At 38.2% G+C, this 15,252-nt stretch overlaps 1 protein-coding gene across 1 annotated transcript in view; it reads right to left on the minus strand.

Annotated features, from left to right (window-relative positions):
- Positions 1 to 11,792: 11,792 nt before the first annotated feature.
- LOC149842919 (uncharacterized) overlaps positions 11,793 to 15,252 on the minus strand; it is an 87,533-nt gene continuing 84,073 nt past the window's right edge. The window contains exon 6 of the mRNA XM_090001644.1: positions 11,793 to 12,243. Within this exon, the coding sequence (XP_089857770.1) occupies positions 12,025 to 12,243 (219 nt within the window). The 3' untranslated portion in view covers positions 11,793 to 12,024. The remainder of the gene's footprint in view (positions 12,244 to 15,252) is intronic.

The following is a 15,252-nucleotide window of genomic DNA, read 5'->3' on the forward strand; positions in this document are numbered from 1 at the left end:
TTCTCTATCGCTCGATCTCGAAAGGCCAAAACTTTTTCTCTCTCATCTTGTGGCTATCTCAATACTCTAGGAGCGCAACAACGGCGGGCCAACGACCTCTCCAACACAAAAGCACCAAAGGCAGCCTCTCTGGCGTCACATCAGAAATAGTGAAAATTGTCTCTCTCTCTTGGAACAGACGGACGGGATGAGCATGGGCTATGAGGATTAAGGCATGATTGTGTGCCCACTGTTGTTCCCAGTGTAATAATGTCTAGAGTCGATCACACATTCTCAATTGTCCTTTGCTAAATTTGGGCACACCGTCTGTGGGCAGCATTAAGTCAGTCATACCGCTCTCTCATCTATGTGGATAGGGGTATTAACATGCATTGAGTGGTCACAAGCGCATTAGCAAAAAATTATCAACTGTGCACAAGCCACCAAAATAGGCGTGCATGCTCCCAGCCAGACATTTGTGTGCACAGACAAAAAAAAAAATCATCATTAGAGCTTCATCCTTAATTAAAATGCCAAAAGAGACGTCCTACACCGACAGAAACTTTGCCTTAGTATTGTAGAGATTGTTTTTCAAGTTTTGTAGTTTGACCATGGACACTAGGGCCCATGGTGGGCACCGAAAATCAACATGGAGTCTGGGCCAAGGTGGACGGTGACACCCGGGTGGGACCTGAGCCATGTGTCAAAAGACACGCCCTTGACCCCGACTCTTCCCCCTTTCCCTCGTGAATACCCATCATTCTATATCTCTCTCTCGATCTAGAAATGCCAAAACTTTGTGTGTGTCTCTCTCTCTCTCATCTCGCCCCCTCTCGTTACTGTTGAAGTACACCAGCGACATGTCGACGGCCTCTTTGGCACTGCAACACCATCGACAGCCTCTCGGGTGCCCCCATCGTATGGGATGGGCATCGACTCTGCCATGCCTCTTGAGTCGGTCAAACATTCTCAATTGTCCTATTTTTTTGCTAAACATGAGGCACATATTCTGGGTGTAGCGTTAAACAAGGCCCCAAAAGTGACGTGTTCAGTCGATCACACTGCGCTCTCAACCAGTGTTGTGAGAGGCGTACGCCTCAGTACCTGAAGCGTACGCCTCAGAGGCGAGGCACATGCTCAAGGTACTGAGGCGTTGCTGTGATGCGCCCCTCATCAACTTCCGGCCAGTTGTGACCACCGACCACCGGAGTTGCTGTGCTGCAGCTGCTGCTCAGTCTTCTCCGACCACCGGACGACCGGCATATCCCTCGCTTCCGTACCAGCTGGGCGGGTGGTCCTTCTCTTACTGCCTCCCCTCCCACCGCCTCACTTCCATTCCAGTTGTGAGAGGCGTACGCCTCAGTACCTGAGGCGTACGCCTCAGAGGCGAAGCGCAGGCTCAACGCCTGGCTTCGCCTCATCGCATTTAACAACCTTGCTCTCAACTCTATGGACAGGAGTATTAATGTAATGCCCTAAAAGTACAACTCAAAATTGTTTGAAAAGATCTAAGTTAGTTAGCAAATCTTGAGCTGATTACAAAGAAGTATACAATAACCAAGATTGGATCTCAGTATTATCAGATTTAGGTCGATTTTTACACTCAAATTTAATAATGAAGAAACCAGAATTTTCAAGACATTTCATTGTCAAAACATAACTGAATTAAATATTATTTAACAAGTAATATTTCAAAATGCCAAGCACAGTCAGGAAACAAAACTAAATAGAATTGTAATTTCTTGATTGGTCTATGCCATCTCGCCATGGCTTGTACCAACAGTCTACTTATCACCTAAAATGATAAGGGGCCAAACCACATCTAGCCCGATAGGTACAACAATGTCACATATTTGTAAAGAACTAATGTATGTATGACGAACAATCGTGCATTCAAATATGCATGAGTCACATCAATAATATCAATTAATTAGGTTTTCAACAAGATCAATGCCTTTATATTTGAAAACCAACAGGGGTATTTTAAGAAATTACTACGATCAAATATGGCATATAACGTAAACAATACCTGAATCTCAAGTCAGAATAATGCAGATTTTTCTCAAATGTATATCAAAGAATTTGATATACGTATGACCAAATTCTACATAATCGAAGTCATGCATTTGCATAGTCAAAATATTTCTGAATTATATATGTATCATAACTCATTTTTGAATAACTTAAAGTTCGAAACATGCATAATCCCGATGTAGTGCCCCATCGGATCGATGTCGTGCTCGTCGCAGACGACCTCCCAGAACTTAGATCTGATCTGGTTCCCCCATTGCCCTCCCTGAATGTGAAGGATTCCCCTCATTTTTCCTCTGGTTTTCCCCCTTTCTTCGGAGATCCAAGGACGAAGAAGATGCAGAGAATGAGAGCGAGAGAGGAGAGCGGCTCTCACACGGGTTACGATGAAAATGGAGAGACGGGGAAGGTCGAAGGGGGATGAGGGTTTTATATATGGTGTTGGGAGGAGATCGGACGGTGGACATCTGTTCCCTCTCTTCTTTTCGATTTGATCGGACGGTGGATTTTGGTTTGGTCTGAAGGCTCAGGTTGGAGTTTCTTTCTTGGGATAATATCTAACGGAATTCTTTGGTCACAGACCAAAATGGCGTTCGGTTATTTAATCTGACCAGAATTAGTCAGTGTGGTTTCTGGTGGGGGCTGGTAGCGTGAGAACGGTGTTCATGTAGTTTGCATGAGTTGCCTAGACCGCTGTGGGATTTGATGTCATACATCTGTTGGATCAATGAGATCTGACGGTCTGCATTTTTTGGTTGTAGGGCGAAGATGCTTCATGAATCCATGTGATAAAAAACGTTGCTTTCGGTTTTGATTACTTCGGGTCTCGGATCCATGGATCTGACTTTACATGGGACACATGGTAATATTCGAAGCAATCAAATGTTGAATTTCACCCTTAATGAGGATATGGTATGCATATTTTAGTTGAGAACTTGAGATGCACATACCTATAATTCTAAGAGTGGGACCCGCGCCGGGGGGAACCCCCGGCCCCCCCTTATATATATATATATATATATATATATTACATTTTTTCCCCTATCGCACCCCCGCACCCAAGGTTTTTGAAAGTGCCGCACCCCCGCACCCGCACCCATGTGACATAGCTCTCAACCTTTTATAATCGGGAGATGTTTTAAATAATTTTTCAATAGGAAAAATGTTTTCAATGTTTTTTTAAGGCATTCTATTTATCAAATATACCATCATCGGCCCAAAACATTTCTTGATATAAGTCTTCTAGTAGTCTCAACAATATATCTATGCTTCATTTCAGCTAGTCCATTTTGTTGAAGAGCATGAGGATAATATTTTTTATGAATAATCTTATATAAGTCAAAATAATTTTTGGACTCTTTTGACACAAATTCTCTTCCGAATTGGTTCTAAAGATTTTAATATTGGTTCTAAATTGAGTCTTTGTATAACAATGAAATTTTTTAAAACAATCAAATACTTCGGATTTGTGTTTAAGAAAATATATCCAAGAGTGTCTACTATAATCATCCACAAATACAACATAATAAGATACTCCTCCTTTGGATACAACCGGAGTCGGTCTCTATACATTCGAATGTACCAACTCAAATGGATTTTTAGATATAAAATGTCTAGGCCCAAAAGGTAAAGATTTCATTTTACCAAGGATGCAATCTTCACAAACAAAATCTCTTTCTTTATAGCTTATAAGAAATGAAAACAAATGTAATTTGGACATACTAGGATGTTCTAATCTTTTGTGCCAATTTTTTATATCTTTCTTTTCTACAAAATTACAAAAGATATGTTTTGATAACTCAAGATTGTCCATAACACAAAGATCTCTTCTTCTATGGCCTCGCCCAATCGGCTTCAACTGTATTAAACAATCATTAGATGAAAACAAAATTTTACATCCATGATCCGCAATTTGAGAAACAGATAAGAGGTTTAAATTCAATTTTGGTAGTACTCTAATATTTGGTATAAAGAAAGTTTGTTGTTTTTGAAAAACTCTAAAACTTTTAATTTTTAAGGAAGTTTCATCGACGGTTGAAACATAAGAATTATTTGGGTTAGTATGACATTTGGATAATATGGACTCATTTGGAGTCATATGAAAAAAAATATCGGTGTTAAGGATTCAAGAAGTCTTACCAGGGTCACCACTTGTAGACACGGCCGCCCCTGAGAATAAAGAAGCTTAATTTTTGAACATTGGTTGTAGTGCCTCCATGAGTTGCATCAAAGATAATGAACTGATGCATTTGGAGTCGTCTACACCATTTCTTTCAAAGGATGGTCCCACTGAAGCCATATTTTTATCATCTCTTTGATTTCTTTCCTTCTTTTGGGGCAAAAATCTTGATGTGTCCCAGTTCATAGTAATGGTAACATATTATTTTCCCACCCTTGTGTCTTTTGTCACTTCTTTTATTACTTTGGCTTCTTCCAGTCATTGAAATTTCTTTCATTTTCATTATTTTTTTACAAAATGAGGAGGTTTATAACTCAGTGTAACTTTCGGGCTTTGACATAGCAAGCACGAATTCTTCATCATCTGAAGCGGATGGTTTTTTCAACATATTTTTCTCCATAGTTAACTCTTCAAGAGTTTCAACTATGGTAGGTACACCTCCTCTATAAAGGGCCGACTTGGTCCCTTCAAATTCGGGTCTAAGCCCATTAACAAATTGATAGAAATGCTCTATTCTAATTTGTTTTCACGGAGTTTTACATCTTGGGGGCAATGTCATTTTTGCTCTAGAAGAGTCAATTCATCCCAAAAAAGAAAGAAGCGATTGTAATATTTTCTAATGCTCATCTCTCCTTGGGTCATAGTTTTCACTTTATTTTGCACATTGCATATGTGAGCAATATCCTTGAGACTATACATATCTTTAAGATACTTTCATGCATCACTAGCGAAGTTAAATTTTGCTAAACTAGATCACTCGTTGATGTTAACACTATTGATGAGTCATCCAATTATCTTGGAATGACCCATCCTCCATTCTTTCTATTTTTTCTCATATTCAGTGACGGCTATGTCACACAGACTCGGCTAGGAGGTCGACGCACCCGCATCGACACGCCCCGACACGGGTGCGGCTTCGGACACGGGGCAGACATGGTCAACCAAGTGTCAGATTCGGTCAACGCACCAGGGCTGAGTCCATCCACATTTTGAACTCGGTCAACTTTGACTGAGTCTATTTTTATCCATTTTTAGGGCAAAAGACATATAAAAACTAAAAAAAATGATCTTTTTATATCTTTTTATATATATATATAATCGAGTCTTATTATTGTTATATATATATATATATATATATATATATAGCCGTGTTCCCTAATGGGCACAACTTTGACCGAGTCTTATTATTGTTATATATATATATATATATATATATTTTAAATATATATGCATATATATAGACGTGTCTCCGTGTCCAAAATTTTTGAAATCGTTGCGCACCCCCGCACCCATGTGACATAGAGTGATGGCCTTAGACATCTCTTCTTCTTGAAAAGCCACTTCCTTTTCATTTTCAATCTTGGTAAGTATAAATTTAGGCTCTCTTTCAGTACCATCAACCAAACCCCATAGACCCTTTTCTCATATTTTGTGTTTCACTATAGATGCCCACATCACATAGTTAGTATCATTGAGTCACACGAGAATGAAGCCGATCACTTCTCTTTCATTTTTCGTATTTTACAATAATGAGAGAGAAAGGAAGATAACCAAAGATTTGTTGAGGAACTCTTTGATAGTGCACTTTCCGATGCAACGATCCCACGAACCGATGCTCCACCAATCTCACAATCCTCCTCTTGGCTTTTTTGAATTAATAACAACCAAAGCTCAGATACCATGTAATGGAATAACACAAAAGTAAATAAATGTCACTTATGTTTTTACAAGAACACAAACAACCAAAAAGAACACTTGATCAAGCCACACTACCCACACAAGAGTCAAAACAAATGTTCTTGTATTGAAATAAATGCTATAAAAGCATTGGAATATACATGGGCCTGACGCCCTATTTATAATACATAAGAGGCAAAGGCAGCAGCCCAACTAGTTACTAGTTGGGCTGCTCCCAACTGTCACATTTGTGATCTTTGGGAGCAGCTCCAACTAGCTGCCCAATCACATCACATCATTTACATAAAACAAAAAATAAAAAGAAATAAAAATACACAGTCAGCCCCTAATGGGCTGATGCCTATTACAATGTAAAATGACCGGAATGCCCTTGATGGGTATTCCGGTTTATATATATATATATATATATTAGAGGGCTAATCTTAACACGTCTTTAAATATTTTATATTTTTTCTTGAGTTTTGCATCCGCCGCACATAAAGTGAATCCAACAGTGCACCTGTATCTAGAAAAAATCAATAAACTGTTGTATTCCGGTTGTGTCCCTTGCGGATGCAGTTGTGGCAATGTGGCACTTTAAAAAACTTGGGTGCGGGTGCAGTTGCGGCGATGTGGCACTTTAAAAAACTTGGGTCTAGGAGTGCGGAGAGGGTATATATATATAAATTATAGCAGTTTTAAGTTAACACTACGAGAATGTGTGTGCATCTATGTATTTATATATATAATATAGATAAAACTGGACTTGGTTAGGGTTAACTGAATCTACTTTTGGACAGAAATGAACCTCAGTGTGGTTGACTTTACCTGACATAAAGGAAGCCGTGTCCAAGTGTCGCACCCGCATGGGTGCGGGTGCGGGTGTGATGCGGATGTGGTGCCCTCTTAGAAGAGTCTCTGTTACATAGGTTGTATTTTATGATGCACTACTGAGAACAAGAAAGCATCAGTGCATGCTTTATTCATGTTGTGTTTAAATCTTGATATTTTCATATAGGAATGCCACTGTTCTATTAACAAAATAATGTCAAACTAGCATCTTTTTTATGGGAACATGAATGTTTGTTAGAACCAAAGATTTATGGCCATCATTTTTAGCAGCATTTGTGGTTGCTAATGTGATTTTCCAGATTCTTCATAGTTGTAGGGATTTCACTCGGTGTTTCATCTGGGATCCTTAAGACCAGCGAGAGAGAATATACTTGAAGCCCGGAATTTTCAGAATCATGGGGGTTGTATTGCGGCTGGAGAAAAATTTATGAGCTGGTTGACCATGCCGCCATGAATTCTTAGGGGACCCTACTTTTCTATCCTTCAGATTTCTGGACATGTTGGTGACAGATGAAAGTGTTAAAATGATGTGGTTTCCTAGTTTGAACCACTGGCATCGTTCCTGCTTCAAGTCTTCATGCATTGAATAACATGTCTATGTTACCACAGAGGAGGGAAATAGAAAACTGTGGAGCTATGTAACACAAACTCTTCTAACAGGGCACCGCATCGCACCCGCACATAGGCGGGTGCGACACTTGGACACAGCTTCCTTTGTGTTAGGTGAAGTCAACCACATTGAGGTCCATTTCTATCCAAAAGTAGATTCAGTTAACCCTAATCAAGTCCATTTTTATCTATATTATATATATATAAATACATAAATGCATATACATACACGTAGTGTTAACTTAAAACTGTTAAAAATTATATTTTATATATATACCCTCCCTGCATTCCCGCACCCAAGTTTTTTTAAAGTACTGCATCGCCGCACCCGCACCTATGTGACATAGCTGCGGAGTTGTTATGTGAGCCTAAAAGCAGGACTATTATGATTGTCTTCCTAAATGTAAGCTTAGGCCATGATCCAACAATTCACTAGAAAATACTGGTGGTCATGAGTTGCACTAATGAGAAGTGGTGGGAAATGAAACAAGATTTGTCATCTCTGAAGAGGATGAAGTTCAATGTGTCAGGGGCTTCTAATATGAAGCTTAAATATCAGGCAGGTTTTCATAGTGAATCCTTATGTAGGCCAACCAACTGATAAAATGAGTTATTCAACAATGCTAATTTCAGTTCCAAATGGGAAAATAAACAGTAGAAATTAACTTTAGAAGAATTGGAAATCTTTCAGGGCATAGATTCTACACAGTCTGGCACACTTCATGTTTTATTGTGAAATATTTGACAACCTTCTGTTAGTTTGTATGAAGGCCTACAACTACTATAGACCATAGAAGTGTGACTCCTTTCATAATGGAATGGAAAGCAGACACTAAAGTGAAAATCTTATTTTTAACCATCCTGGCTGCATATTCTTTGATAATTTGTGATGCTGACTGTTGCTTTCGATAGAAAGACCTGCTGTGAGGATCAAGAGTTGACTATACAAGGGAGGTTTTCTTCTTTTTGCATGCATACATGGATTTCCTTCTGCAATGCTAGCCTACAACTTCTATGATGGCTGCAAGTGCCATGCATGCTGTAACTTTGAGCAGGATACAATGTCCATGCAGTTGTTACATGTGCCACCTCCAAAGTAGAGGTTGCATTGAAAGCAAGCACTTATAAGCCATGCAAACACCGTGTGTTCTTCATGAGTCTGAAGAAAATACATGAATAGATTCAGAAAATGTGTACATATGCAATGTATCAACAAAACAAGGACATGTCCTAATGAAAGCTAAGGATTCCTTCAGTCGATTGTATCCTTTATGAACTTTTCTTTATATGCCGGCTGCTTTATCATGTTGATATGGGATAACAAATCCATACAGAAGTATCTAAAGAATGTGTTTATATTTTCCGTATAAGTTAGTGATATCACTTATGAAGTTATGGTTATTGATTCCAAAGAGGAAAACTTATCAAAACAAAAAGGAAACAAAGCAAAACAGAACAAAACGTCAGTTGAACAAAAGTGTTGGTTGAAATGAACTTTTGTTACCATGACTGCTTATGAGCAGTATTCATAGAAATATAATCTTTTCATCTTTTGCAATCTTTCCAGGTGTTGCATCGACTTTGTGCCAATCGGATTCGGTCCTTGGCAACAGTGAAAACAGAGGTGATTCATCGAGGAAGGCTGTTATGGAAGGCGTGCGCAAAAGGTTCATAGAGCGGATTGTTTCACAGCATGAAGATGATGATAGTGACAATTCTAGTGATTGATACTCATGTTCTTGTTTTGAATGTCAATTAAGGTTCTAGGTGAGTGACCTTCTTATCATTGTCTTCCTGTGGATTCAACTAACGTTGTGTTTGTGTGTGCACCCGCACTGCATGCCTGTGTTTGTTAAAACAGGTTTTTCTTGTGTTTTAACATGACGCTGTTTTTCTGTGGGGGATGGAGCTGGTATGTGTACTAGTGCCTATGTGGTCCCAGTTTTCATGATCACTATGATCTTCACATTAGATAATTTGGTTGGTGCTCACCTGTATTCACTGACCTTGAGCTGTCGAATTTGATGGTTAAAGAAAAAAGAAACATATTTGATCTACATGTTTTGGTTTGTTCAGTAAAAAAACAGAATTTATATCTTGTGATTGGGATGTGTAAGAAGGATTTTCAAAGGGTTTAAAAGTCGGCGACCATAACATACCGAAGTTTTTCCAGTAGATTTTTTTTTACTTCAAAAAACATGATTCAGGGTGTCGATCCCTATCCAACAAACCATGATGAATGCATGTAAGGGTCAGATTATGTGTGAGAGGTGGTTGACTTGACTGTACACTTTAATCGGTGTATCTCTCTCTCTCCCCAAATGCGCTGGGCAAGATGAGCCACGAGGAGCTTGTTTAAGCTTAAATGCCTCAATCACGATCAAAGGGTGTATGGCTCAGCTCAGCTTGGGTGAGCTCGTGGGGGTGTAATTATATGATTTAAGTGTAATATATGTCACAATAAACAGTTTGACACGAGCATCAAATTTGAATCAGTGAAGTTATCTAATCAAACACAGACTGGCCTGACTTGTATTCAAATTGAACCGAATACCTTTTTGTACCTGAACCAATATGTATCCCAACCCGTTGTTCCAATAGTTCTGAAATTAATATGAAAGCCAAAACCAAACCCAAAATCCAACATAAGCTCACATTGCTTTAAGTTGGGATCAAACTTTCCGATTGAATTTGAAATCAGTTTAAAGGAAACCCAGCCTAAACTGGCCCGCTTCAATCAACCATCACCCAACCCTTCCGGATACAATCAAGATTCTGCCCTCATTGCTGGCGTTTAAATTTTTGAAAGGCAAGAACCAGGCTCACCCCCTTATGCAAGTAGGAATCTTGGATCATCCACAACTTAATGGCACCAATACTACAGTATTAAGCAGCTTATGACTGCAAATTATGGTTGATCATCTTTTTTTTCCTTTTTTTTTCTGGCAAATAAGTGGTTTGATCATTTTTAAAAGATGCACATTGTGAGCTAGGCTCTGTTTAAGTGCCTTTGAATTGGACGTTCCTTGTGGTTTCTGGTTTCCCCAATGCGCTCTGTTGTTTGGGAGCAGCGCATACTGTTGTTTGGGAGCACTGGTGATGGTGAAACTCTGCAGTGGAGATGGAGTTGGCAACCCAACATCATATTTCACAAGAGGATGTTTTGGCAACTCCATCCCTCAAACCATTTTTTGGCAATAGCACATTTTTGACAAGACCATATTTTGTTAACACATGGGAACAGTATTTCTGTCCCAATGCAAGGCTCCCAAAACAGAGGCTTATATGACTGGGATAGAGTATGGCTCAACCAGATGGTCTTTTTCTTAATTCCCAAAGTATTGGATAACCAACTTGTCCTAGCCAAGTGAGACATGGTGGGAATACCTCCATATACTACATAATTCAATATCCCGGTTATCTCATTTTTTTCTGGATAAATGAGTTGCACCAGAAAAACACCCTAAAAGGGAGAGATGGTGGAATGCTTAGAAAGAAGTCACTCGGTCTTGCTTATTCCAGGTCCATCTCTGCTGCTGTCATTTTAAGATATTTTCCTACCACCACACAAACATGCTGTATTTTAGACTCGGGTCATACCCACCTTAAATGAATGGACCCCATGAAGATGAACTCAGATCCCTTGGCTCTCTTTCATTTCGCATCAGCCTGACCAAGGCACATTGTGCTTCGAAACTCATCTATCAACATTTCATACGTCTTCTTTACCTTTCACTTGATATATGTATGGGTGCAAATGGGTCGGGTCCCAAGTCCCAACCATATTATCAGATATGGGCAGTTCACATCCAAACCTGACATGGATCGGAAACATAAGCAGTCTGGTATTTTTGGATCTAGACTAGAACCGGGCAAGCATATAACATCGGATCTGGGTCAGAATCAGATCTGAACCTAACTTGTTTTTATTTTTTATGTATCTAAAAATGTCGAAGAATACCCATACGGTGAATCTAGAGTCATGGAAGTTCATGTCAGGTTAGGATCCATAACATATTCAACCCAGCTTGCTGAAAACAGATACGGTGTTGGACCAAGCATGACCCAACCCGTATCCGACCTGTCCGAACATGCACCCATTCATGTGGCTACTTGTCTTCTCCACTCCAACACTTGCAGTGAAATTGAAACACCTCAATCAAATGATACCTGGAAATCACCTAAATACAAACAAGTTCTGGTGCGTTAAACTTAGAGTTCAATTTGGACCAGCTGCGTCCAAGCAAGCTTTACCCTTAACCTATTCTGAGTCCGGATCCAAATACAGCACTATGGAAGACAGATTATGACATGCACACAATATGAAAATGTGCCAGAAACTTCCAGGTCCTATCCATCATACTGACCTGGCCGTCTGTTTCACATATTCTGTTCTACCAACTATAGCTATCAAATCAAACCACAGAAAACTGGGGCAAGCATGTAGCACTTGACATGCACAAAATAAGGGGCAATATGATACTTCTAATTGAATGCCATATCCAAAACTAGATGAACACAGACTTAGAAATTGTTAATTGACTCTAAAATATTCATATTATTCCATTCATAACATACTCTCGTCTATATAAAATGAAAAACTGAAGAGAACAATCAAACATGAAAAAGAAAATGCTAAATATAGATGGAAGATTTTGGAAATTGCTCCATCACTCCTCAACACAGGTGAGTTTTTTCTACTCATCCAACCTTGTGACCATTTCGCCTTTGTCCCTGGGTTTCCTGCTTTTTCCTACAGCACTTTGTTCTGCCTTCTTCTGTGCTCGGATCAATGCTCGCCTGGCACGGGGGCGCATCTCCCTTACTTTCCTAGGTGGCATTACATATGGCTCTAGAGGTCTCTCAACAAAAGGATGCTCATCACCACTGAAAATTCTTAGTTTCCGATCTCGGTCCTGCATCAGCATGAACATTATTATTAACAGTAAATTTCAGGACATAATTAGCATTGCAGATACAAACATAATTGCAATATCATCCACGTTCCCAGCTAGGTCTCAATGAGATCATTTCAAAAAAGATTAAATCCATGCCAAAGGAGAACTTTTATTTTTTAATTTTTATATTTGGGATATTACAGGCACAGGCAAGGGGTCCAAGTACACCAGTTGTGTTTTCAAGTTTTTTCTGAAATATTGATAAAACTGGCCTGTCCTACATGGTACAGTTAAAATATTCAGAATTAAATTATTTTTCAAATGAGTAATGATGTTCAACTATGGGAAGATGTCAACTAAGTCGTTTACCAATTGCAGAAGATAATTTGGATGGCCCAGAGAGGTCCACAAGATGCCGACTCCAAATGAAGTTCAGTCATCACCCTACCAAGCAGCTTGATAGGTTCCGAAGAAGGGATAAAGATGCCGAAGATACTTCTTATTTTTTACGTGCCTCTATCTAAAAATGGTCAATTTATCAACTAGATGTTAAAATTGTTAGAGAACTTTGTGAAGAAGTTTAAATAGATCTCTCGTCGGGAGTAGATTTAATGGTAAAACTCTAAAATTAAAAAAAGGCCTTGTATGGTCTTAAACAAGACCCTAAGGCTTTGTATGATAAATTTAGTCATGTTTTGATTAATTTGAGATTTATTTCTTGTTATACTAACATTGCTCTCTTTGTTAAGAAAACAAGTACTAATATTGTGATACTTCTACTATACGTTGATGACAAGATCATTACAAAAAATGATAAATGAGTTAGTAAAATTAAATATGTTTTAAAGAAAATTTTTGATATGTATTCCTTGGGATTTTTGAAATATTTTTGAAGAATTGAGGTTGCCTACTTACCTAGAGGATATATCCTCTCCCAAATGAAATTGGCTGCTGATATATATATACTAAGTATTTTTTTATGAAAAAAGGTGAAGACCCTAGAAGTCATAAATGTTAAATTAAGACTCGAAGATGGCATATTGCTCGAAGATCCTACTCCTTATCACCAATTGATTGAATTGCACACCTACCTTTCTATCACCCAGCCTGATATTGCTCATGATGTTCCAACATGCTCCTACCACAGTACTTATGAGTGCAATTATGAGGATTGTTCGCTATATTAAAAATACGATCTCAAAAGGGTTTTTATGATCCTCCTCTTTATTAGATGTAATTGCTTACATTGATGCTGACTGGGGTAGTAATCCAAATGATAGAATCTCAACAAATGATTTTTGTGTTTTCGTAGGAGATTCCTTAATTTTTTGGAAGTGCAAGAAACAACACAAGGTCTCGTTGTCTTCAACTTAAGCAGAATATCAAGCCATGGCCACAACAATGGTTACAAAAATTTCGCCACGAAATGGTTATTTTCATCTCTAAATCTTCAAATATGTGATGTGACAAAAATGCAATCTACATTGCAAGCAACCACACCTTCTATGAAAGAACAAGGCATATTAAGATGGATTGTCATTACGTACGTGATGAGTACATGAAAGAAACTATTGAATTACCGTACATCACATCAAAGTACTAGCTTGCCGATTTTTTCAGCAAAGCTCTTCCTACACCTCACTTTATGTTTCTCCTTAACAAACTTTCGATGATCACACCGTAAGTTTGAGGGAGGGTGTTAAAATATATACATATACATAGTATTGTAATCAGGAGTATTTTTGTCTTTTTACCTCTTGTAATTAGCACAGTCCGCTAAGGACTGATTTATAATTTTTTCTTTTTTATTTTCTTTTGTTTTCTTCATTTAAATGACCAAGGGCTCTATGGTCATTAGGTCATAGAGTCGTTGGGACCTCATCCCAACGGCCATATTTATTACCGTTGGGGAGGTCCCAATGACTATGGGATCCACCCCTTTGGTCCATTTGTTGTATAAATAGGGGCTAACAGCCCCTTTCAATGTAATGCTTTTTAAAGCATTTTATCAATAACACAAATATTATTTTTATGTCCCTTGTTCGTCTTTTTGAGGACTGTGTATAGCCCTTAGTTGGCTCTTTGTATCTTGCCCACTAGTGGCTTTGTATTTGTGTGGTAGTGCACTCTTTATCTCCCTTTTTGGCATCTATCTTGTGCACTTAAGATTTCATTACATGATAACAGAGCCCTTTGGGTTCTCTTGATCTTGGAAGCTTTGTTAGTGGTGATCAAAGATCGTGTTCATGATATAAGTTATTCTTTTCTCCCTTCTACTTTATCCACTTCTCTTATTGTTCGTCATGGAGCATAAATCAAGAGTTGAGCTCTCCTTCAAACTCAATGGATCCAACTGTAACGACCTCAAACTGACCCTCGAAAAAATGCTGATATATATATATATATATATATATATATATATATATATATATATATATAACAATTGCAGAAAACCTCCCAAGAACCAAGGGCGCATTACAGATTTAATATATCAATTTTATCAACCATATCAAATATTTAGTCAATTTAAAACTATGAATTGAACATCATTTATTCAATCAAATAAGTCAAGAAAGTTCAAAATTCAAAATCAACTCTATTCCATCCCATGCACATCAGAACTCGGGCCACCAAATCATAAACCTTGAGTCCTTCAATCGATCATTCCTTCTAATCACTGACCCTCAGTGTCTGAAAAGTACTTTTAGAAAATGGGTAAAAACTGAAGTCCTCATACAAATTACTCTAAAATCCAACAGTAAGTAAATAACACAAACTAAATCATGCATAAATTTAAGAAGAAATCATAGGCAACAAATCATCAGAATTAACTTACCATTTAAGCAGTTCAAACAAGCATTCAACAATTTCATGCTAAATCAAATGTTAAAAAATGCATGAACTAATGCTTAAACATTTAAAAATGCATGAATCAATGCAACATGCATGAATAACTTTTATGTTAATTATCAAAATTGTTTTTGCATGCATGTCCCTATTAAATATACACAAATTTAATTTTCACTT

Source organism: Nuphar pumila, chromosome 3 (assembly GCF_984573655.1).
Source record: "Nuphar pumila chromosome 3, dmNupPumi1.hap1.1, whole genome shotgun sequence".
Classification (NCBI taxonomy): Eukaryota; Viridiplantae; Streptophyta; class Magnoliopsida; order Nymphaeales; family Nymphaeaceae; genus Nuphar; species Nuphar pumila.